At 42.2% G+C, this 24,977-nt stretch overlaps 1 protein-coding gene across 1 annotated transcript in view; it reads left to right on the top strand.

Annotated features, from left to right (window-relative positions):
* Positions 1 to 24,977, top strand: part of LOC149312550 (fatty acyl-CoA reductase 1-like) — a 71,859-nt gene that overhangs the window by 45,252 nt on the left and 1,630 nt on the right. The window contains exons 9-10 of the mRNA XM_089526907.1: positions 11,555 to 11,684; positions 18,387 to 18,514. Coding sequence (XP_089383033.1) covers positions 11,555 to 11,684; positions 18,387 to 18,514 — 258 coding nt within the window. The remainder of the gene's footprint in view (positions 1 to 11,554; positions 11,685 to 18,386; positions 18,515 to 24,977) is intronic.

The following is a 24,977-nucleotide window of genomic DNA, read 5'->3' as shown; positions in this document are numbered from 1 at the left end:
CTCCTCTCTCTTTATTTCATGGGTGAGACATCTCAGTTTGTGCTGTAGGGTTTAATCTTTTCTTTTCCAGACCAAAAAGACACTTACTTCCATTTGAATGTTCAGAAACTCAGCTTAACTGTATTCACACAACCATGTGTTCCATATAAACAAATCAGCCAAAGCAACCATTCCTCTGTTTGGTCCCTCCTCAGTCCAGAACCCACTCCTTTACTTCTTCCACTAAGGTACTGAACCTCTAGCTTTCTGGGGAACTTTCAGATACTTCTCTGCAATCTCTCTGTCTGCTTTCTCCACCACTCGGATTTGGGAGCCCCTTGTCCAGCACCTAATTTGAGTGTCCCACCAACCCCCTTCCTCCAATTAGCTGGAAAAGAGCCTCTCTCACTGGGCGTTCTCCCCGAGGAGTTGATAGCCTCCGTCTCTCTTCCAGTGACCCCTCCAACCTACAATCTCTTACTTGGCTTCGGGTGAGGCTTGAGCTCCAAGACAGCCCTTTCCCACATTGTAGCCTGGCCATAGAGCCCTCACATTTTTTTTAAACTTTATTTTTCTCATATACATCACAAATCTTAAAACAAACGCTTCAAATGTATTATAAAAAAATGTAAACAAACAAGGATTATCTTCAATGTTTATCCTCCTATTCCAATAGCTTCTATACCCTTTATCTCTAAAAGCTCAAAATCATATCCTATTATAATCCTTATTCTCCCCAACTCCAATTAACTTCTTAGGGTCGTCCCAATAATTGGTCCTATAGAAACCGGTAGCTTCTTGTCTTATTCTCCAACAATATTCAATATTCAGCTAAGATATAAAATCATCTAATAAACTCTCCCTTTATTTCCCTTAATGGGAAAGATCTTGGAGTCTAGAAAATTCATTGTCTTTTTCAATCGTTGCTGCTTTCTTTATCCGTTAACCCATTTCTGGGTACATATTCCAATTACAGGAGACCACTATTCTTCTGTCTGCTTAATATCTTTATTGTTTAAAAGAGCTGTCAGCTGATCCATTTCTCATTTCTGTTACCTTTAATAACCAGTCATTCAGCTTCGGAGTATCTTTTTCTTTCTATCTTTGTGCCAGTAAGAGTTTTGCCACTGTAATCAGGTGCAACAAAATACACCAATGTTTTCTTTCAATCTGTGGTGGTAGTTTATTTAACATATTTAACAGATAAATTTCTGGTCTCAGTTCAAATTTTATCCGGAATGTTTTTTTCTATGAATCTGTGTATTTGTTTCCAGAATTTTTTCAGCTTTATACATTGCCACCAACTGTGAATCCATGTGCCTACTGCCGCTTGACATTTCCAGCAGTTTTTTTGACCTTAAGTTGTAAATCTTTGCCAATTTATTTGAGGTCAGATGCCATCTCTGTTCCATTTTGAAGTAATTTTCTTTAAGTATCTGCGACTGGGTAAACTTCTTTGTTCTAGTCCTCACATAATCCCAGCTTTCAAGATCAATGATCCTTCCACAATCTGTTGCCCACTTAATCATCGCTTCGGAAATTGGCTCTTCTTCTTGTTCCAAGTTGAGGAGCGCTTTATAAATTTTTGCTACTTTTTTTCCTTCTGTCAAAGTTAGCATTTCTTTTAATTTAGTCTGTCCTTCTCCAACTCCTTGTATTTTAGAATCCATTTTGAATCTCTCTTTCAATTGTATATATAACAACCAATGTATCTTAGGGTCAATTTGAGTAAGATCTGTAATTGGTTTCATTTCATTTTTACTTTGCGCTGTTCTATACAAAATATCTTTGTATCTAAGCCAAATGTTTAGGGATTTCCATCTACCTAAAAAAGGTTTGTGGGGAGATATCCATAAAGGAATTTCCCTTAAAAGTTTCCTCTTAATTTTTGACCAAATTCGCAACAGGGATCTTTTAATTATATGGTGCTTAAACTCTTCATGGACCATCACTTTGTCGTACCATAGGTATGCATGCCAACCAAACCTATTGTCGTGTCCTTCTAAATTCAGTAAATCTTCATTCTCCTATATTATCCAGTCTGAGATCCAGTTAAGAACATTGGCCTGGTAATATAGGTTCAAGTCCGGGAGACCCGTTCCTCCTTCTTCCTTCTGTTTTGTTAAAAATTTTCCATTTTATACGTGGTCTCTTACAGTCCCAAACAAAATCTTTGATGTCCTTTTGCCATACCTTTAACGGGGTATTGCTGCTCAATATTGGAATGGTCTGAAAAAAGAAATTTAATTTTGGTAGTACCATCATTTTGATTGCTTCAATCCATCCCAGAAAAGCTTATTTATGTATTATTTATTTATTTTATTTACGTTATTTATACCCCACCCTTCAGCCCTCATGGCTCTCAGAGCGGCTTACAATTATTATTTTTAATAAGACAGTTCCCTGTCCTCAGGCTTACAATCTAAAAGACACGACACAAAAGGAGAAGGAAATGGTGGTGGGAAAGGGGATGAAGTCCAGTGGTTCTTCTCTCCCTCTGATGCCTGGACCAAGGCAGATGGACTAGAGGGAGGGCTCTTCTTATTCAGGCTAGCCCTGGTGGAGCTGGACCAGCCTATTCACTCCCTCGCAGGCCGAAGGATGACAGTTATGGAGGGAGGAGCCTCTGTCTTCAGGCTAGGCCTGATGGAGCTGGGCCAGCCAATTCAGCCTATGCATTCTTTTAGAACTTTCTTAAAACTTTCTGCTAATATTAATGTCAAAATGTTGTTGTCCGTGTTAAGTAATGAAATAGGTCTGTAATTTGCCATATATTTAGAATCCTTCTCGTCTTTCAGAATTAGCACTATGTTTGCGTTCTTCCAGTTATCAGGTATACCGGCGGGGAAAGGGCCGGATACAGGCCACCCCTTTGGGCAGTCTGTAACGCGCCTTAATTTCTTCTTTGAATTTTTTATAATACCATGCTGTATATCTGTCTGGTCCAGGTGTTTTGTTGATTTTCAGTTTGTCAATTGCCTCTGTTACTTCTTCCATTGTGAATGCTGCATTTAAGATTATTTGTTGTTGTTGTGTAATAGTTTTAATGTTCTGTCTTCCTAAATACTCCCTTATTTCTTGTACTGCTATATCTTCTTTATTGTATAGGTTTTTATAATAGTCCCAAAAAGCTTCTTGAATTTCGTCTTGATTAATTGTTATTTTCCCATTAAGTTGTATTCCTGAAATAGGTTTTTTTTCCATCTTTCTTTTATCAGTTGGTTTGCCAACCATTTACCAGTCTTGTTGGAGCTTTCAAAATGTTTTTGTCTAATGTATTTCATCTTCTTTTCTATTTTTAGTGTTATTAATTTATCTAATTGTTTTTTCAAAAAATTCAAATGCTTATTTTTCTTATCTGAGGTTGGGTCTTTGTTAAGATTTGTTTCTGCTTCCAGAACTTCTTTCTCAAGCGTTTGTAGTTCTTTCTTTGCTCTCTTTTTCACTTCTGCTCCTCTTTGTATTAGTATACCTCGCATGACCGCTTTACTAGCGTCCCACACTGTTTTCATGGGTATTTCTCTGTCACTGTTTTCATTGAAGAAGTTTTTAAGATCTTTCTTTGCTTTTTCCAGAAAGTCATTATTATTAAGTAAAGAGTCATTTAGTCTCCAATTAATTTGTTTATTTCCTGATTCCATGGACAGTATAATTAAATTATGGTCCGAAATAAATTTAGGTAGAATCTCCATTTGTTTCACTTTAATTAAAGTTGAACCAGAGACAAAAAACATGTCAATTCTGGAAGTTGACTTGTGAGATTCTGAGAAGAAAGTATGCCCTGGATCTGTTGGATAGAGTTTTCTCCACACATCATGAAGATCAAATTCCTCTTTCATTTCTAAGAACCCAGTTGGTAATTTACCTTGGTTCTTTTTCATTGTTTTCTTTGAGGTTCTGTCTTGGACTGGGTTGATCACACCATTCATATCTCCTAACAGTATAATATTTTCATAGTCTAGGTCCTGCAATAAGTCTTTGATTCTCTGGAAAAATTGTGGCTTATTTTCAATTGGAGTGTATATCCCTATAACAAGGTACTTAATCTCATCATATTTAACTTCTAGGCCAACAAAATGGCCCACATCATCCTGGCAGATTTCTTTTGCCATGTATTTGTCACATATATATATATATATAATTATTCCACTTTTCCTTTTTTTGTTTGCAGATACAAACATTTGACCTAGATTTAGGTTTTTTAAATATTCTATGTCCTTTCATTTAATTTTAATTTCTTGCAAGCAAATAATATCTAATTTTTTCTTGTATAAATAATGAAATGTTTTACTCTGTTTATATTTTGAGTTGAGGCCGTTAATGTTCCATGATCCGATCTTCAATTTCCTGTTCATTACTCATTAAATACCAGCTCCCACTATTTCCCCTTCTGTTTCTTTAGGATCCATCTTCTTAGGGGGTATATCTTCATCAAGATTTTCTTTCTCGTCTTTCTTCACATTTTCTATACGGTGAGGCTCCTCTCCTGTCCCTCTTCGTGTCCTCCTTTTCTACCCCACCCTACCACTCCTTCCACGTTTGCCTCTCCCTGACATTTAACCCTTTCATTCCCCCAGTCTTGCTCATTTCCCCTTTTCTTCTGTTGAAGTTCCCAGTTCTTCACTTTCTTGTGTTTTCATCCTGCCAGCCAGCTGCACCCCCATGTTCATTGAGGGAAAACCCAACTTTCCCTTCAGTGTGCCACAGTCGTATGGCTTGCTTTTTTAAAAGACCTATTATTCAAACTATCTATAGTAAGTCTAAGCAGATTGACCCCAGCAAGCCACTTATAGAGCTGTTTCCCAGGAAACTTTACTAAATATGTTAGAACCAAAATATATTATTCAAATTTGGAACAGCACATATTATGGTAGAGCTTCATATAAGGTGAAGAATACAAATAATTAGATGAGTAAAATGCACTATCATCCCAAAAACTAACTCCGAAGAACAAAGCCTTCAGAATACGTAATACCTAAATCATAGTTAGAAGAGACAACTAGGGCCATCCATTCCAACCCCCTGGCATGCAGAAATAACCTGTCAAATCACCACTTACAGATGGTCATCCAGCCAATGTAAGCTTGTTCCATCCTCAATATGACATCCTTTCATATATTTAAACTTGGCTATTATGACATCTCTATCTCTTCTTTTCTCCAGACTGATACCCAGCTCCCTAAACCACCCTCCCAAAAGGTTTTCAGACCTTTTACCATTTTAGTCACCCTCCTCTGGACATGCTCCACCTTGTCAATATCCTTCTTGAATTTTAGTGCTCAAAACTGTACACAGTATTCCAGGTGAGGTCTGACCAAAGCAGAATATAGTGCTATTGTTACTTCCTTCAGTCTAGACAATATACTTAGTAGCTCTTTAGCCCAGCTCTGTTGTTTTCTAGTATTCTTGAAGTGCATTATCCAGGTTGTAGGGTTTACTAAGTATCTGCTGTAGCTATGTATGAACCTTAATGGAGTAAATAAATAGAGTAAAAAAGTATTATTATTATTATTATTATTATTATTATTATTATTATTAAACATGCAGAGGTAGCTGAGTTGGCCATTTAATAAATTCAAACAAAAATCAATCAGTGATAACTTTATTGGCCAACTGAAATGCACAATATACTTGTTGCAAGCTTTCAAAGCTCCATGGGCTTCTTCCTCAGGTAAGATGTTACAAACCAAAAGGAGAAAAAAAACCTGGAGATGTTAGTCAGATGCCTGTGTGTTGTTTCAGTCCTTAGTAAAGATGGTATGCTGGGGAGGATATCCATGCACCTGCTTAATAAAACACTTAATTAATTTTTGCATAAGGGGGTGCTGGTTTATTTGGATAATGTTTTGATTTACTCTCAAAACCTGATGTCAAGTTGGTGAGAATCCAAATGTGAATTCCATAAGGATAAATTAGATTAGTCCCTGGACAGGGAGGAGAAGGAAAGCTGTTCCTGGATGGCCATTTTGACTGGGTGAGCTTTTTTTAAAAAAAAATTCAACGTGGCCAAGTGTGTTTGCCGCCGAGAGGGTCGGGCATCTTTGAGTCATTTCTGCAAGTCACTGGGGGGCAAGCTAGCAGTCTAGCTCTATATAACTGCTGCCAGAGGCTTTCCAGCCCTGTCCCTGCACAGGGAGGCGAAGAAAAGCTGTTTTTAGGTGGCCATTTTGACTGGGTGAGCTTTTTTTAAAAAAATTAAACTTAAGAGAGTGTGTTTGTTGCTGAGGGGGTGGGGCTTCTGTGAGTCACTTCTGTGAGTCACTGGGGGGTCGACCTAGCAACCTAGCTCTATATATCTGCTGCCAGAGGCAAACACCTAAGGGTATGCAAATTTTCAGACTACAGAGCAAAAAGTGAGCTGGGAATTGTGTTTGAGGGGTTCACCTTTAATTTTTATTTATTTTTCTTTAAGAGGCTTGTGGTGGGCTTTTGCTCAGAGGAGATGAGTCAGAGACTTGCCTCTGGAAGGAGGTAGCAACCAGGAGCTCTCTAAATAACTAAAGCCCAGTTGAATGAGCTTGCTGAAAGAGCTTGGTGAAAAGACCAGGCCAACAAAGGTCATTTACATGGGTGTTTAACAGGGGAGTTTTTGAGGGGAAGCCCACAGTCCTATTTCAGTACCTTTTTAAGACTTCTCAATATGGACACTGAGGGAGATGCTGCTGTCACCTGCAACAGTTGTGGGATATTTGTCTTGTTGCCTAGGGATGTAGGGAACTTCACCTGCACCAAGTGCAAGTTGGTAGCCCTGTTGAAAGAGAAGGCCCAGCAGCTGGAGGCCCAGGTATGTACACTTCAGCATATTAGGGAGCAAGAGCTTTTCCTGGACAAAATGGAACAGACAGTCTTGAATGGGAAACACACACAGGAAGTTTCTATGGTCACTCCACACACAGCAGGTAGACAGTTGAAGGAATGTCACACACAGAAGCAGGGAAACCAGAGATTGTTCTGGGAGCTTGCATCTACAGCATCAATTTGAAGTTCTTTCCCTTATCATGGATGATGAGGAAGAGGAGCAGGGATAGTCCTCAGGGAAAGTGCAGGGGACCCTGCGAGTACCACTACAGGGAACAGCTGCTGCTAAGCCTCGGAAGAGGCACATGGTGGTGGTGGGGACTCCTTGCTAAGGGGCACAGAAACATTGGTTTGTGGGCCTGACAAGATGTCTCAGCAGGTGTGTTACCTCCCTGGGCCAAAAATCCGTGATGTGACAGGGAGGCTAACAAGACTTGTCAAGCCTACTGACCATTACCCCTTCCTTTTGGTCCATATGGGAACTAATGATCCTGAAAGGCACAGCCTTCAGCATATTAGAAGGGATTATGAGGCTTTGGGTAGGAAGCTGAAAGAGCTGGATACACAGGTTGTCACCTCATCTCTTCTCCCTGATGATGGGTATGGTACAAAAAAAGGAGAGGTAAATAATGGATGTGAGCAACTGGTTCTGCAGATGGTGCCGCCGGGAACGATTTGGATTCTTGGATCATGAGCTGCAGTTCCATGAGGGGGGACTTCTGGCAAGGGCTGGGTTGCACCTCACGCCAGTTTGCTTTAAACTGAGTTATGTGGGAGAGGGAGACAGTATTTTTGAAGGCAAGAATGCATCAAGGGCTGGAAATGCTGTTTAAACTGGCAAATAGTGCAAGGACCCAACAGTGGGTGGAAAAAAAACTTTACATGGGCTGCTGGGGGGGGGGGGGAGGACCCATGGTCTTAGATGTCTCTACACCAATGCACAGAATGTGGGAAATAAACAAGATGAACTTGAACTCCTAGCACAACAAAGTAAATACTATATAATTGGCCTCACTGAAACTTGGTAGGATGAGTCTCATGACTGGAATGTAGGAATAGAGGGGTACAATCTTTTTAAGAGACATAGGCCAAACAAGAAATGAGGAGGAATAGGATAATATGTCACGGATAATTACACCTGAGAAGACATCGAGGACTTCAATCCTGGAAGCCAGGTAGAGAGCATCTGATTAAAAGTTGAAGGGGAGGGAAACAACAGGGATGCTATTGTGGGAGTCTACTACAGATCCCCAAGTCAGACTGAGGAATTGGATGATGCCTTTCTAGAACAGATGACTGTAAATTCAAAAAGGAGAGATATACTACTGATGGGTGACCTCAACTATATGGATATTTGCTGGAAGTCAAACTCAGCCAAAACTTAAAAGTCTAGCAAATACCTCACTTGCCTGGAAGACAATTTAATTGTCCAAAACGTGGAAGAGGCAACAAAGTGATCATCTATTATAAATCTGATCCTAACCTACAGGGATGACCTGGTTAATGGGGTACAAGTGGTGGGATCCTTAGCTTGGAGTCATCATGTTTTCCTGGAGTTTGTTGTTGGAAAGGAGACGCCAGGCATAGTCAGTCATGCATTCTAAACTTAGCAAAGCTGATTTCATTAAATTTAGTGAAATACTGGGGGTGATCCTGTGGTCAGGAATACTAAAAAAGAAGGGGGTTCAGATGAACGGAACAGAGGATGCATGGCCATCTATCGGGGATGCTTTGATTGAGAGTTCCAGCATGACAGGGGGTTGGACTGGATGGCCCTTAAGGTCTCTTCCAACTGTACAATTCTATGATTGTAAGTTTCTCAAAAGGAAGATACTGAAGGCACGATTTCAAACAGTTCCAATGAGGAGGAAAAATGGGGGATGTCTCAAGAAACCAGGACTAAAGAAGTTTCAACTGAGCTAAGTTCTAAGCAGGACATGTATAAGAAATGGAAAAGAAGGGAAATCACCAAAGAGGAATTCAAACAAATAGCTAGCATGTGTAGAGGTAAAGTCAGAAAAACAAAAGTGCAGAATGAGCTAACGCTTGCTAGAGAGGTTAAGAACAATAAAAGGGTCTTTTGGGGGTATGTCCTCAGCAAAGGAAACAGAAGGAAATGGTGGGGCCACTCCGCAGAGAAGATGGCAAAATGCTAACGGGGGACAGAGAAAAGGCAAAACTACTCAACATCTTTGCCTCAGTCTTCTCAGAAAAAGAAAAGGGTAATCAACTAGAGGGAAATGGAGCAAAGACCACAAGAATGGAAATGTAGCACAGAACAACTATAGAGGTTGTACAGGAATACCTGGTCAAGCTAGTAAAATGTGGAATAGATAACACAACTGTTACATAGATTTGTAATTCGTTGACCGGCCGAACCCAAAGGGTGCTCAGCAATGGCTCCTCTTCATCTTGGAGAGATGTAACCAGTGAGGTGCCACAGGATTCTGTCCTGGGCCAAGTGCTATTCAACATCTTTATCAACAACTTTATCAACTTTATCAACAACTGCACTTACATAGAAAAAAATGAAATTCATAGATATAGGAAGGGGGACACCTGGCTGAATGAAACTATGTGTGAAAGGAATCTAGGAGTCCTAGTAGACCACAAGTTGAACATGAGTCAACAGTGTGATGCGGCAGCTAAAAAGGCCAATGCTATTTTAGGCTGCATCAATAGAAATATAGTTTCTAGATCAAGAGAAGTAATAGTAACACTCTATTCTGCTTTGGTCAGGCCTCACCTGGAATACTGTTTCTAGTTCTGGACTCCACAATTCAAAAAGGATGTTGACAAGCTGGAGCGTGTGCAAAGGAGGGCCATCAAAATGGTGAAGGGCCTGGAAACCATGTCTTATGAGGAAAGACTTAAGGAGCTTGGTATGTTTAGCCTGGAAAAGAGACAGCTAAGAGGTGATATGATAACCCTATTTAAATATTGGAAGGGGTTTCACATTGTGGATGGAGCAAGCTTGTTTTCTGCTGCTCCAGAGACTAGAATACGGAACAATGGATGCAAGCTGCAAGAAAAACTATTCCAGCTTAACATTAGGAGAAACTAATGTTTCTCCTAAAAGCTATTAAATATAAAACACACTTCCTCGGAGAGTGGTGGATTCTTCTTCTTTGGAGGTCTTTAAACAGAGGCTTGATGGCCATCTGTCAGAAATGCTTTTATTGTGAGTTCCTGCATGACATGGGGTTGGGCTGGATGGCCCCTGTGGTCTTTTCCAACTCTATGATTCTATGATTCTACTTGCAATAATATATTTCTACAAGTGGCATAGAAATGGACCTTCATATGTAGCACACTAATGTAAATGTAATACAACAAATTTTATGGTTTAATGCTATCAATATTCCAGGCAGCATGCTGTAGTGGTTTGAGCATTAGACTATGGCCCTTATCACATGAGGGGTTTTGCAGCTGAGATCCGGAGTCACTCCTGGTCCAGCCATGTGAATTCACGTTATAACGTGATGTATTATCACACCTGATTGCTTTCTATGGGGATTCGTTCTGAGCCAGATCCAAAATCAAGCCGGAGTGACTCCTCATTTTGGTGAATTTGGTAACAAGCGAATTCACAAGAATTGCTTCTAAGCTCACTTCAGTTTCACTCCTAATTGGTCTGGTGTGGAATGCAACTTTGCTTCCGTCTTGGTACAGCCCCCCAAACCTTCAAGGTCCCGCATTTCCCATGATGTGCTACAATTTTGCCCCATTTGCTTCCACTATCCTCCCCCCCTGCTTCCATTGCTGCCGAGGGGAAATGCGGTTGTTTCCGATGCCGCTGTGGAAAGGGCAGAGAGTTACTGGGGAATGAATGTATTCACGTTTTAACGTGGACAGGAGACATGCTGGCGAGGAGGGGGAAAGCAGCTGTTTCCAGTGCTGCTGGGGAAGGCTGCTTGAGTGGCTGCAAAAACAGACCATATATCCCATAGGAAGGGTGCTTGTGTGGCTGCAAAAACAGACCATATATCCTATAGGAAGGGTGCTTGTGTGGCTGGAAAAAATGGATCATATATCCCGGTGTTTGTGTGGCTGCAAAAACAGATCATATATCCCATAGGAAGGGTGCTTGTCTGGCTGGAAAAAATGGACCATATCTGCCAGAAAAAGAATGCTAGTTTGGGTGTCAAAACAGACCATATCTCCCACAGAAAGACTGCTTGTGTGGCTGAAAAAACGGACCATATCTCCCAGAAAAAGAATGCTTTGCAGAGTCCCTCTGACCAAATCTTGCCAAGAAATCCCTGTGATAGAGTTGCCCTAAGGTTACCATATGTCAGAAACAACTTGAAGGCACACAACCACCACAACAACAACAACTGTTATTAGTAGTTACTAGTGATGATGGATGTATTATCTTCAGTCTAAGAGGCAATGTGCTGGGTAGCACAGCTAGGAGAGTATATGTTGCACTTGTATGGTTTTCTCATAGGCATCTGGTTGAATACTATATGACTGGAAAGCTAGATTAAATAGGTCTTTGTGTGATTCAACCAGACTCTTCTTATGTTCTTAACTTCTGATAGTGATTTTCAAATGTCATTCCAAGTGAACATAAAACATTACTACAGTGGTATTTGGTTTATTCTTTTTATTAACATCAAAATACAAAACAAACAAATACTACAGTGGTATTTGGTGTGGAGCAGCCAGTGCCATCAAAAGGATCTGAATTTTTATATGAGTATAAAGCAAATACTTACCTAATTATGAATCACTTACTATAATCCTGCCCATTTTTTTCTGTTCTTTCTTTAAGAATGATGAAGCTATTCAACCGCCTGCACAAGTCCATGGCAGTCTTTGAATATTTTGCCAGCTCTACCTGGGAATGGAGTTCAGACAATATGAACATGTTATTGAATCAACTTAGTCCAAAAGATGAGAAAGTAAGCATTCTACTTAATCAAAGTAATATCTTAACCATTAAACAATTCTTGTCTGTAATACAGCTTGTAGAGTTCAAGGCTGAAACAATTCAATTTTCAAATAGGCCCAGCAGTCAATTCCAACACAATCTGGGCTGATAGCTAAGACAGGCCTTTGGCATTTTCTGGTGAGATCCATGATCAGTAAATAAATAATGGACATTATCATACCAGCCCCTTTCTCAGACCAGTCATGCTTGTAATAATAAAACGGGGACATATCACTTTCTAGGCAGCCATCACCACATCTCTCTCATTCATGCCACCAGGGCTGCTGTCCCCATCACCCTCTCTTCCTGCCCTCTCCTTTAACCCCACTTCCCTCCCTTATGCCCTACCGATCATGACTTTAGGTGTTGTCTTTTTTAATCCATTTTTTCACACAATTCTGGAGTTCCGCGACTGTGATTTAAGCTTTATCAAGTTTTTTAAAACTTCAGTTGAGGCTGCAGAACTCTGGAATTTTACTAACTACTGGGGGGGGGGGGGGGAGAAGAAAAATAATAGCGAGGGGGAGGGAGAAAGGGGGGGAGGGAACACTGACACTATATGACTAGCCATCATGTGACTGCCCCAGGAATTACTTTTCAGAGCTGGGGCATTGCACAATTGCCAAGTCATTCAGAAGATTTCCCCATAAATTAAAAGTGACAGATGGGGGACAGGGTAGCTATGGGTGGAGGGTGGCATCATGCAATCTGTATTGCCAAAGCTACTTCCTTCACATATTTTAAAAAGGGGGTATGGGATTATTTTATTGTGTACATAGTTTTAGTGATGTAAGCTGCCTCAATCGTATTGGAGAGGTGGCATAGAAATAAATTATTTATTAATTATTATTGTTGTTGTTGTTTAAAGGCCACCTTGGTAATCTCCAACATCTGAAGTCTGGCACAGTCTGGGAACAAAGCAGACCATGCTAGCTTCTCAGTCTATGCTTACAAACTTAGAAAAGCACTATTATAAAGTCACAGAGCAAGCTAAAAATTTAAATAATGAGGATAGTATGGGTCTCCCTAAAATAGCTGGTTTTCTCCCCTGGTAGACAATTTGTTTTTAGCCCCAGGTATTTCTCAGTGATGCAGTGGCTTAGTGGTTAAGACACCAATTCTAATTATCAGAAGATCAGAAGGTTGGCAGTTCGAGGCCCAGGTGCTGCATGATGGGGTAAGTTCCTGTCACTAGTCCCAGCTTCTGCCAACCTAGCAGTTTGAAAGCATGCCAACACAAGTAGATAGATGGGTACCACTTAAGTGGGAACGTAATAGCGCTCAGTGGAGTCATGCTGGCCACATGACCACCAGAGCAGTCCTCAGACTTCTGGCTCTTCAACTTAGAAATGGAGATGAGTACCGCCCCCTACAGTCGGTTACGACAACATTCATGTCGAGGGACTACCTTTACCTTTTATTTCTCAGTTGACATCCATAATGATGACATGTATTTCAGAAGAGGAAGAAGTGGTATGGGGGTGTGGGTGGAACATCATCCAGTAATGTGAGATGTATTACAGAAAATCTTTGCCAATTTTAAAAACTCAAGCTCTGATAAGAGTTTTCAGAGGGCTAAACAATAACATATATCTACAACGGAGATTTTGAACATGCGGGGGGGGGGGGGCAGATCTTTCCACTCATTATCAGGTCAGAGAAGACGAAGTCTAGCTGGGAAGATGTTTCAATTGTGGCATGGCAGAATGCAAGACATGCAACACATTAGAACTTTTGGCACTTTTGCTTTTTCTTACATACCATTGCAAAAGTGACACAAGCTAGATGCCAGATCTGAACAAACTATTCTGGTAGGCTATGCTCCTACAAGTAAGGCATATAGAGTAATGAACCTAAAGACTGGCAAAGTGACCATTAGACATGTGGTTTATTTTGATGAATGAAGCAGAATAGACAAGAGAGGAACTGTTTTTGAATTTCCAGAGGAGAAAGAAGTTGCATTTGACTTCTTGGAAAAGAAAGATGCCATGCCAGTGTTCCTGGATCAACCAATTGCTGGACATGTCAGAGAAACTACACAACCTAACTCTGAACAGCAAGTGATGCAGAGGACAAGCTAGAGACAAAGGGAAATACACAAAGAAAAGGGGATGCAGATGATGTTGACCTGACAACTGGACCAGAAGATACTACAGAGACAGATGAGGTTCCAGAACAGGCTACCAAATACTCTCTGCAACCCAACAAAGATGTACTACCTATACAATTATCCTATTTTGCAAAGTCAGGACTAACCAGAGAACCATCAAGTATAGAGGAGATTGAACAGATGCCTACTAATGAGGCAAACCAGTGGAGAAAAGCTGCACAAGAAGAGGTAGATGTATTACATAAGAATGGAACATGGAGACTTACAAAATTCCCAACAGCAAAGAAAGCTGTAGCATCCAGATAGGTGTTTAAATTGAAACAAGATGCAGAAGGAAAGGTAGAACACTACAAGGCAAGATTAGTTGTTCAGGGTTTCTCAGTGAATAATATTTTGATTAAACATTTTCACACGTTTGTGAAACGTAGTACTATAAAACTGCTCCTTAGCTTAGCAGCTTCAAAACAGATGGATGCCAGACATGTTGGTGTGAAAACTGCATTTTTGCATGGACACATTACAGAGGAGATCTTCATGAAACAACCTCCAGGCTTTGTAGGCAAGGAAAAGCCACATCTTGTTTGCAAGCTCAAGAAAGGACTGTATGGACTTAAACAAGCTGCTAGAACTTGGAATAAAAAACTAGATGGAATGCTGAAGCAACTAGGCTTTCAACAAGGAGAAGCAGATCAGTGTCTATATATGAGGACCAAAGATGGATATTCAACTTTTATTCTGACGTATGTTGATGACCTGATCATAGCTACTCAAAGAGATACAGATTACACACAGGTTGTCAATCATCTGAATAAAGAAGCAAAGAACTGGAAAACGGAAAGAATACCTGAAATAGATTGTCAATCATCTGAATAAAGAAGTTGAATTAAAGGAATTAGGAAATGCCACATACTATTTAGGTATATAAATTCAGAGGGAACAAAATATCTCTTTTCTACCAAGTCAAAAAAAGAAAATTGCTGAACTCTTGGAGACTCTAGGACTTCAAGATAGATATTTTGTAACTACACCCATGGTAACATATTTTCTTGAAAATAATGAAGAAGGTGATCCTCTACCAAATAAAAACTTGTACAGCAATAGGAAAACTTATATACCCAGCTACAAACACTAGACCCAATATTGCTGCTGCTGTATAAATACTGTACAAAGAGGTCAGTGTGCCTACCAAGAAAGATTAGACTGCAGTAAAAAGTGTAGCCAGATATTTGAAAGAAACTATGAACTTTCAATTAAAGCTGCCAGCTAGGGGACAATGCAGATTATTGCTCTACCAGTGGTTATCTATTTTTGTATGGCAATGGGCCGATTTTTGGGGTCAGTCACAAACAAGAACTAGTAGCTCTATCCTCCACAGAATCAGAATACAAAGCTGCATCAGAATCCTGTAGGGAATTGCTATGGCTTGATCAACTGTTGACTGACTCTGGAGAAAGTGAGCAGAACCCAATTCAAATTTTTGAGGATAACCAGAGTGCATCAAGCTTTCTCAAGCAGAGAAGTTAATGCCATGCAGTAAGCACATCGGAATAAGATTCCACAATATGCGGTAGCTGACAAAGAAAAGGATGATCAAGATGACCTACTGTCCAACCATTCCTCTCTTGATTAAGCACAGCAAGAAGATAAAATTTCACATTTCACATTTTACTGATGCCCAACCACTTCCATGAATTCAAATACAAATGGCCTTGTGTTAGTATCAGGCTAGTAATTTCATCAGATAACCACATATTAAAATTCAGGCTTTATGGGAACTTATCCCATTTGAAATTATATGAGCCCCTCAAATGATCTCAGAAAAACACTGAAATTATTATTATACAGAAAAGTTGGAAGTGACTTCTAGAGCCAAATAGTACATTCTCCTGCCATTCAGGAATGCGCTCCACAAAAATATCCATCCAATTTCTGTTTAAAGACTTTCACAGAAGGAGTTTCTGCTACTCTCTGACTGACCTTTTTGTGCTGGATGGAACTGGGCAGATTTCCCCCCCCCCCCCCCGGAATCCCTCCAGAAGCAAGTGCCCACTATCTCAATCAGGGTATTTTAAACCTGAATGCCCTTGTAGCTCCTGCAGAGAAACCGGTTTAAAATGAAGGTGCCTTTGCTGTCAATCAAATTCAGTTCTGCTTTCGTCATAGATGACATTTCCTGCACCCATTGGGCAATCAGAAGTGTGATTCCTCCCTCCTTTTTTAAAAAAACAAGCAAGAGTGTGTGCATATTCTGTCAAATTTAAAAATCTCCAGGTGTGTGTGTTGTGTGTATTTGGGTCACTACAGATTATGGCAACCCTAAATCGACCCCATCCTGGGGTTTTCTTGGCAAGATTGGTTCCGAGGAGTTTTGCCATTGCCTTTCCCCTGAGGCTGAGAGAGTGTGACTCCCCCAAAGTCATGGGTCTCCACAGCCTTCCAGCCTTCCCTTCGCTTCCAGCCCAATGCTACCTCCGAAGCCCTTGCCTCCCCCCATACATCCTCTTCCCATAATAATAATAATAATAATAATAATAATAATAATTCCTCACCCCAGAATGACATCTCTGCAACCTCTTGCTCTGCCACCCAGAATGCCTCACATACACATAGAATAATAATAACAATAACAATAATAATAATAATAATTCCTCACCTTGGAATGCCATCTCTGCATCCTTTGCTTTCCCTCATTGCCAGCCCAGAATACACATATGTAGCAAAAGCATTCTGTATCAATTTGCCAAATTGAAAGAGAAACAATTGTAACATTCGCATTGTAGCATTTGCATGTAAAATTTAGAAAAAAAGCCTTTTGCAAAGTGCATGCTGGGAGCAAGCAAATGAAAGGGAAAGTACCACAAGCAGACACACATTCTATCTATGTATGTATCTACCTGTAGAACTATGCACATAGACTGTCAAATATATAAAAAATAAAAAATAAAAAGAGAGCTGCCTGGTGCGAGAGGGTGGCTTGTTCCATTGTGTGCCCAACCTCTGACCTACCCTGAACTTGACCCTTTCTCAGGCACCCCGATTGCCCTTTGCACCCTTCCTCTGGCTCCTGCCTCCTCCTCCTTTTGCTCCATTCCCCCCATCACTCTTTGGCACCCTTCCTCCAGTTCCTGCTTCCTCCTCCTCTTGCTCCGTTACCCCCAATCACCCTTTGCATCCTTCCTCCAGCTCCTTCCTTCTCCTCCTCCTTCTCCAGTGAAGGGGAAGGAATGTTCTGCCCAATGCCCTCCCTCTGACCTAAACCCCTCGGGGCAAGTTCATATTCGCCAAACCTGTTTTTAAAAAAAGATACAGCTTTTACTCCACTTCCAAATGACCTGTGCTAAGGGGCGTTTACCCCGGAATGGATGTGGAAGCCTCGGATTCGCTTGCGGGAGATTTGAGGTGAATATGAACTTCATGTGCATAATTCAGTTCCTGATCTGGGATAAAAGGTAGTCTGAATGGCCCCAGAGACACTTTCAAACAGCACTTACAATAAAGAAGTTCTTCTTAATATTTAGGTGGGATCTCTTTTCTTGTAATTTAATTGATTAGATCATATTCTATGCTCTGGAACAGCAAAGAACAAGCTTGTTTCATCTTCTACATGACATCCCTTCAGATACTTGTTTCTTTTACTTTTTGAAAATATTCTTACAGTACCTTAAGATAGGCAAAAAATAACACCTTAAACAAATACTATATTGCTGTGTTGGAAGAATATCTTTCAGGCTATTAGGGATATATCTTATCCACCAGATGTTGGTAGCTCATTTAATTTTTCTGTTAATCAGAATCTGCCTGAATGCATCAAACCATCCAGAAGCTTAAAAATCATCCTTAGAACCAATAACACTAGTGAAATTGACGAAATCCTACCTGCTGCTTTCCTTCTTTCCCCACTGTTCTAGCAGTGACATCCAGTTATCCAGAAAGCCTTAGGTGTCAAGAAATGTCCATGTTGGTGCTTAAATGTAATGGGAAGAATATTTCCCATGATTGCCAAATACTCTGGCTGTACCCCTTAGGCAGGGCAGTTTACAAACTTAATTTAGACCAGTGCTGTTTCCAGGGTGGATGAAGCTCTCCCTACATTCTTTGGTGTCCAGGATGTGGATGTGGTACATGGGACCACATCCGCATGATGTAGTGATTTGTGTTTTGCACTATGACTTTAGAGGCCAGGGTTTGAATCTGGGCTCAGTCATGTAAACCCACTGGGGGACCTTGAGCAAGTCACACTCTCTCAATCTCAGAGGATGGCAGTGGTAAAGCCTCTCTGAAGAAACTTGCCATGAAAACCCCATGAGAGAGTCACCTTAAGGTTGCCATAAGTCAGAAACAATTTGAAGGCACACAGCAACAACAACAACAACAACAAACACATGGGTCCAAAACAGAACTGTCCAAAAAAGGATTGCTTTCCTAGTGATTGAAGATCTAAAGTTCTTTATATCTTGTTTGCTTACTTTAACATTTTGTGCATATTCAGAAACTGTGGTCCTTACTCCACTCCATTTGTAATGCATCACTACTGTTCTCCCCCCCCCCCCCCTCTAATTCCAGTTATTCTGCTTTGATGTCCGTCAGCTGCATTGGTCAGAATACATAGAAAACTATTGCTTAGGAACAAAGAAATATCTCTTGAAGGAAGACATGGCTGGAATTCCTGAAGCAAAGCGGCACTTAAGAAAGTGAGTCATGAACAATCTTTAACATATTTTATGTTAGCAGTTTGCCATTGTGCTATTAAACTTCAGTGGTGCAACAGTATAAACATGGCTTTTTTTGTCTTTTGTTTGTTTGTATGTTTGTTTAAACAAGGTTTGTTCTCCATACATACCTCATTTGCAGGTGGATTCATGCTTCAAGGGCACTAGTTATAAATAAAGTATATGGGGGAACAGCTGCTTGTTTTCAAGGGGAAATTGTCTTTTACACAAAAATACACTGCACCTTCAGTTGCAGGGCAAATTCATTAGTGGTAGGGAAACCATGGAGAGCTGCAAAAATGTACAGGAGGCAACACATGAGTCATGTATTGCCCACCTGTGAATCAATTCAACAGGAGTAATATAATTCTAATGTAATAGAAGAACAGGTTGCTTAGCTGTAACTATGGTCGGTTACAAACCGGCACTTGGGACGTCCGCAGGACGTCCCATTTTAAAAAACGCCCCTGGCTCTAGTACGGACTCTGGCTGTACAATATGGCGCCGGCCATTCCACACGGCCGGTGCCATCTTTACGTATCAGATGCTGTGTGTCCGAACGTGTCGCGGTGCCTGTGACGTCGCGAGTGCGCCAGCGGCGCCTCGCGACGTCACAGAAGCGCCGCAGAAAGAAGCTCCATTTTGGAGCTTCTTTTTTGCTCTGCAAGGGAGCCGTGCAGTGTGGCTGCGATGGCTCCCTTACGGAGCAAACGGCGGCGGCGGCAGACCGCCTCAAAGCGGCGGTCTATAACCCGCCTATGGTTCTTCAAGTGGTCATCTGTGCCCTCACACAATAGGGTTTGCACTTGTGCAGAGACTCCATTCGGAAGCTGAAAAGCTGAGCAGATTGGCGGGAGGCCCCCACCCACTCCTGTGTACTGAGCATGCCTAATCCCGCCAATCTAGCTCGACCTTCAGTTCACGTCCGCCGCAAAACATATCAGCAGGGACGTGACTGAGGGGAGGTAGGGCGGGTTTGTGTGAGGGCACAGATGACCACTCAAAGAACCACAGTTACAGGTAAGCAACCTCTTCTTCTTCTTCTTCTTCGTGGTCTCTGTGCCTCACACAATGGGGTGACTAAAAAGCTGTACCTGTGGCAGGTGGGAAGGTCACTGCAGAATTGAGGAAAGAACAGCATGGCCAAAACGGGCATCCTGACAAGACCTGGAATCAAGCCAGTAATGCTGGACAAATGAGGAAGGTTGGGACCATGTAGCTGCCTTGCAGACATCAGGTAGAGGGACGCCTCTGAGGAAGGCGGCAGATGAGGCTATGGCCCTAGTTGAATGTGGGCGCACATGAACAGGAAGAGGGCATTTGACCAGTTCATAAGCCAGCAGAATGGTCTGGGCAATCCACTTTCAAAACCTTTTAGAGGAAACAGGGTGGCCTTTCCTAGGTCCACCATAACAAACAACTTGTTGGTTAACCTGAACTCAGTAGAATGAAGCATGGCTAACATCAAGTGTGTGCATAGTTTTTTGATATGCCAGCTGCACCCTTTCCTGGAAGCTGGGGATCTTGAAACTGTGGTACATGTGCTGGTAACCTCCTGTCTTGATTTCTGTAATGCACTCTACATGGGGCTACCCTTGTGCTTGGTCTGGAAACATCGACTAGTACAGAATATGGCAGCCAGACTGGTCTCAGCTACATCCAGAATAGACCATATAACACTGATATTAAGATCACTTCACTGGCTGCCCATCCGTTTCCGGGCCCAGTACAAGGTATTGGTTATCACCTTTAAAGCCCTAAATGGCTTGGGTCCAACCCGTTTCAGGGACTGTCTCCTTCCGTACAATCCACCCCACACATTCAGGTCCTCTGGGAGGAATCCACTGCAATCTTTAAAAACTAGACTGTCTGCAACCACCCAGAAGACCTTTTCGGCCATTGCTCCCAGATTATGGAATGGCCTGCTGGATGAAATCCATCATATTAGTACCTCAAACAGCTTTTAAAAAGCTGTTAAGACGGATCTCTTCTGGCAGGCCTTTCCTGAATAGATACCCGGCCACCAAAAGAAGACACAACTGGTTGACCTCTGATTGATTACAGTTACTGTCTATCTGTTATTTGTTATTATTGCTACTGTTTTAAAGTATGTTTTAATTGTAATTAGTTTAATTGTATTTTAAGGGGGGATTGGTGGGTTATGTTATGGAATGTATATTTTAATGCTGTAAGCCTCCACAGTTGCATTGCGCAGAGAGGTGGGATAAAAATAAATTTTATTATTATTATTATTTATTCTCCAGAGGCATAGAAGAGTCTGTATAGAAGGTAGAGTAGGCAGGAGCCCTGGTGGCGCAGTGGTTAAATGCCTGTACTATAGCCTCTCACTCAAAACCATAAGGTTGTGAGTTCAGTACCAGAAAAAGGGCTCAAGCTTGACTCAGGCTTGCATTCTTCTGAGGTCGCTAAAATGAGTACCAGATTGTTGGGGACAATTAGCTTACACTTTGTAAACCACTTAAAGCGTGCTTAAGTGCATTGATAAGTGGCATATAAATGTACTTGCTATTGCTACTTGCTACAGGTAGCACAATTTCCTGAGAGAGGTGGAAAGGGGATATCACCTTAGGGAGAAAGGAAAGGTCCAGCCTAAGGACCATGCAGTCAGTTCAGAGGACCTCCTGGCCAATGTGATGGTGACTAAGAATGCCACTTACTGTGTAAGCTATCTCAACAAGGCTGACCCTAAGGGTTCAAAGGAAGGCCTGGTAAGGTGCATAAGCACCAGAGAGAGTGACCATGCAGGAGCCAGCAGAGGCAATGGAGGGTAGAGGTGAAGCAGACCTTTGAAGAACCTTTTCAAGGTTGGAGAGGTGAAGAGCCGAGCAGACAATGAACCAGAGGACTGATTGGCTACAATAGCTGACAAGTACACCTTGAGAAATGAGAATGATAGCCCTTGGTCATGCAGGTGAAACAGGAAATGCAAGGCCATCGACAGTTGAACTGGAGAACATGGCTCGGCTCTAGCCTCAGCAAAAGCACAAAAGCGTTTCCATTTGTAGGAGTACAGCCGCTTTGTGGAGTCCTTTCTGGAAGCTGGCAGGACCCTGAGGAGTTCAGGAGCGGTCAAGGCTGGATCCTCCATGCTGTCAAGTGGAGGGTGCAGAGGTCTGGGTGGAAGACTGCACCGTTGGAGTGGGATAGCAGATCCGGCCAATTCGGAAGCTTGAGGCAATGCCCCTTGGACAGGTGAAGTAATGGGGCAAACAAGGGTTGCCTGGGCCAGTAAGGAGTCAGCAAGATTGCATTGGACCTGTCTCTGGTCATTTTGGTCACCACTCTTGCCACTAGTGGTAGTGGAGGCAAAACAGAGAGGAAGCAGTGGCTCCAACTGAGAAAGAATGCATCTCCCAGAGAGCCCTGCCCTCGGCCTGCTCTGGTGCAGAACATTGGACACTGAGTGTTGTCTGGAGTGGCAAAGAGGTCCATGGAAGGTGTTCCCCAACATGCAATGATGAGGCGAAAGGCTGCTTTAGACAGCGTCCGGTCGTGCTGAAGGACCTTGTCCTGCTGAGGGAGTCTGTTAGGACATTGTCCTTGTCTGCGAGATGAACTGCCACTGGGTGAACAGAATGGTGATGACATCATGTCCAGAGCTGTTGAGCAAGGTGGAGAAGGATGGATGAGTGTGTCTCACCTTCTTTGTTGATATAACAGATTGTTATTGTGTTGTCTGTTACCACCTAGACGACTCTGTGAAGGAGATGAAATTTGAAGGCCTGAACGGCTTTGATAACAACCAAAAGTTCTAGGGCATTGATATGCATCTCCCTTTCTGATGGGGACCAATGACCTTGTACACAAAGGTCCTTGTAATGAGCCCCCCAGCCTATTATGGATGTGTCTAGGTGACCATCCTGGAAAGTTCTGGAGTTGGAAGGGCATTCCCTGAGGATGTTGCTGGAGATGAACCACCACTGAAGAGATTCCCGAACATATTGAGGGAGATTCAGTTTCTTGGACTTTTTGTCATTGAGGTGATCGAATACTGAGAAGAACTACTCCTGAAGGGACCTGAATCTGAGTCGTGCCAGATAGGTGATGGCTGTGGTAGAGGCCATGTGGCCTAGAAGGCTCTAAATGTCCCTTGCTGTGGCAAGGACGGAGTGAAGATGAGCCCAAAGGTTTTCTGCCCTCCTTGTGGGTAGGTAGGTGCAAGCCATACAGAGTCCAGAGATGTGCCTATATAGTCTATCACTCTGGCTGGTTCTAGAACAGATTTGGAAGGGCTGACAGTCAGGCCCAAATCAGTGAGGAGACAGAGAGTGGTGTGGACATCTCAGAGCAGTTGTCTGCGGGAGGACGAAACCGCAACCAATCGGCTAGGTAAGGAAAAATTTTGATTCCTTGTATCCGAAGGTGGGAGATGACCACTGTCATGCATTTTGTAAAGACGTGAGGAGTGGTTGAGAGGCCAAAGGGAAGGAAGGTATATTAAAAGACATCTCCATCGACAGCAAAACAGAAATTTGCGGTGCTGAGGCCTGATGATGATGTGAAAGTAAGCATCTTTCAGATTGATCGATGCAAACCAGTCTCCTCGATGCAGAAAAGGAAGACTAGATTGAAGGGTTACCATCTTGAACCTGCGAGGTTTGATGTACTAGTTCATGCCTCTCAGGTGGGGTGAAGTCCACCATCCCTCTTCGGCACTGTGAATTACCTGGAGAAGTAGCCATCCAACCTGCAGCTGGGTGGGATCCTCTGAATGGCACCTTTGTTGAGAAGGGAGGAGATCTCCTCTAGAAGAGGAGAGGAGGATGGAGTGGATCAAAACATGCCGATAGGTGGAATACTTGAGAATTCTATGGAGTAATGATGGTGAGTATCCTTGTATCTAAGGTGATTCGATGCCAGTTGTAAAAACAGCGGAGCTTGGTAAACTGATAGGATGGCAGAAAGGAAGTGGGGTGGGGTCAGACAAGCTGATGGTGTCATCCTGACAGACACATCAAAAAGGATATTTGGTGGAGGAAGATTTCTTGGAGGATTGTTGTTACTGTTGTTGATGCTGCTGTTGTTGCTGCTGAGGATAGCATTGGCTGTAAGGCTTCCTAGAAGATTGTTGAGAAGAACCTCTTTATTGAGAAGAGAACCGAGAGTGAGACTTAGAAAAATTCAAGGGTGCGGACTTAGGACGCCAGTGTTGTCTCCTATATTGTTGACATTGACCCGTGACACCTATACGCTTGCCTGTGAGATGTGCCTTAGCCAGCGTGTCTAGGGAGTCATCAGTCTTGGCTACAAAGAGACCGTTGCCTTCAAATGCAGATCTTCAGTGCACTTCTTGGCCTCAACAGTGAGGTCTGTGGACCTGAGCATAATGGCATAATGGCAAAGGGCGCCAGCGCCAGAGATAATTTTGGCCGCACAGTCAACAGAATGCCTGGCAGAATGAATCCAAAGAGAGGGCCTCAGTATAAAAATTGAGGGCAGCCATCTTTTGTTCTTCAGGCAAGTAAGGAATAAAGGTTGCCATCTTGTCCCAAAGAAATTTCTGGTAAGCACCCATACAAGTCTGGAGGTTCCCCACTTTAGCAGAAAGGGCAACAGAGGAGTAATATCGACATCCAAATATATCTAGATGCCTGCCTTCTTTCTCAACTGGCGCTGAGTGAGTTTTGCCAGAAGATTTAGAATTAGATTCAACCACCAAAGAGTTAGGAGTCGGGGGGGGGGGGGGGAGGTAAATAAATAGGGCGCAGTGTCAGGCTAAATTCTGTACATGCCTTCTAGTTTTTTTGATGCAGGTGCTTTGGGGCGTCGCTTACAGATGCCCTGCAATCCTAGCACATATTTCGTATGTCAAAATGGCAGCGCCCTGTACAGATGGGCACCGCCATTTTGACATGATGGACGCTTAGTGTCCGCATGTTGCGGTGCACTTGTGATGTCGTGAGTGCACCATTGGAGCACTCGGGCATCATAAGTGCACTGGGAAAAGAACCCGCTTTTTGCAGGTTCTTTTTCTGCCAACGGGAAACTGCGCGGTTTATCCACTGTGGCTTCCTGCCGGTGGAAAAAGAGGTGCCAGCAGAGCGTCCTTTTAAGACACTCTGTATCAGGCCCATGTCACTTGCTAATGTGTGAAAATTTACACACTCTTAGACCCCTGTGGTTTTATTGGACTGATGCAGTAAAACAAGCTTTAGAACAACAAACTTCAGAAGCAATTTCCCACCCTTTTACTTTGTTTGCAAGTGTACTATGTGAAAATTCTCACACCAAGGTGATCGTGTGACAGATTTCTAGACTCATACATAAAACAATTGAAGGGGCCGAGAAATCAGCAATTTGTATGATTATCAAATCATGATGAATGATTGTCACATCACTAACCATTTCCTTCTTCTTCCTTTTGCTTTTACTTTTACTATGAGTATAATCCAAAAACACCTTTTCATTGTTCTTAACCTCACTA

This window comes from Sceloporus occidentalis, unplaced genomic scaffold, assembly GCF_023333645.1.
Source record: "Sceloporus occidentalis isolate IW3139 unplaced genomic scaffold, rSceOcc1.0.p SCAF_5, whole genome shotgun sequence".
In the NCBI taxonomy this organism is placed as follows: Eukaryota; Metazoa; Chordata; class Lepidosauria; order Squamata; family Phrynosomatidae; genus Sceloporus; species Sceloporus occidentalis.
Note: the sequence above shows the minus strand (reverse complement) of the source record. Positions and strands in the feature narration are given on the sequence as shown.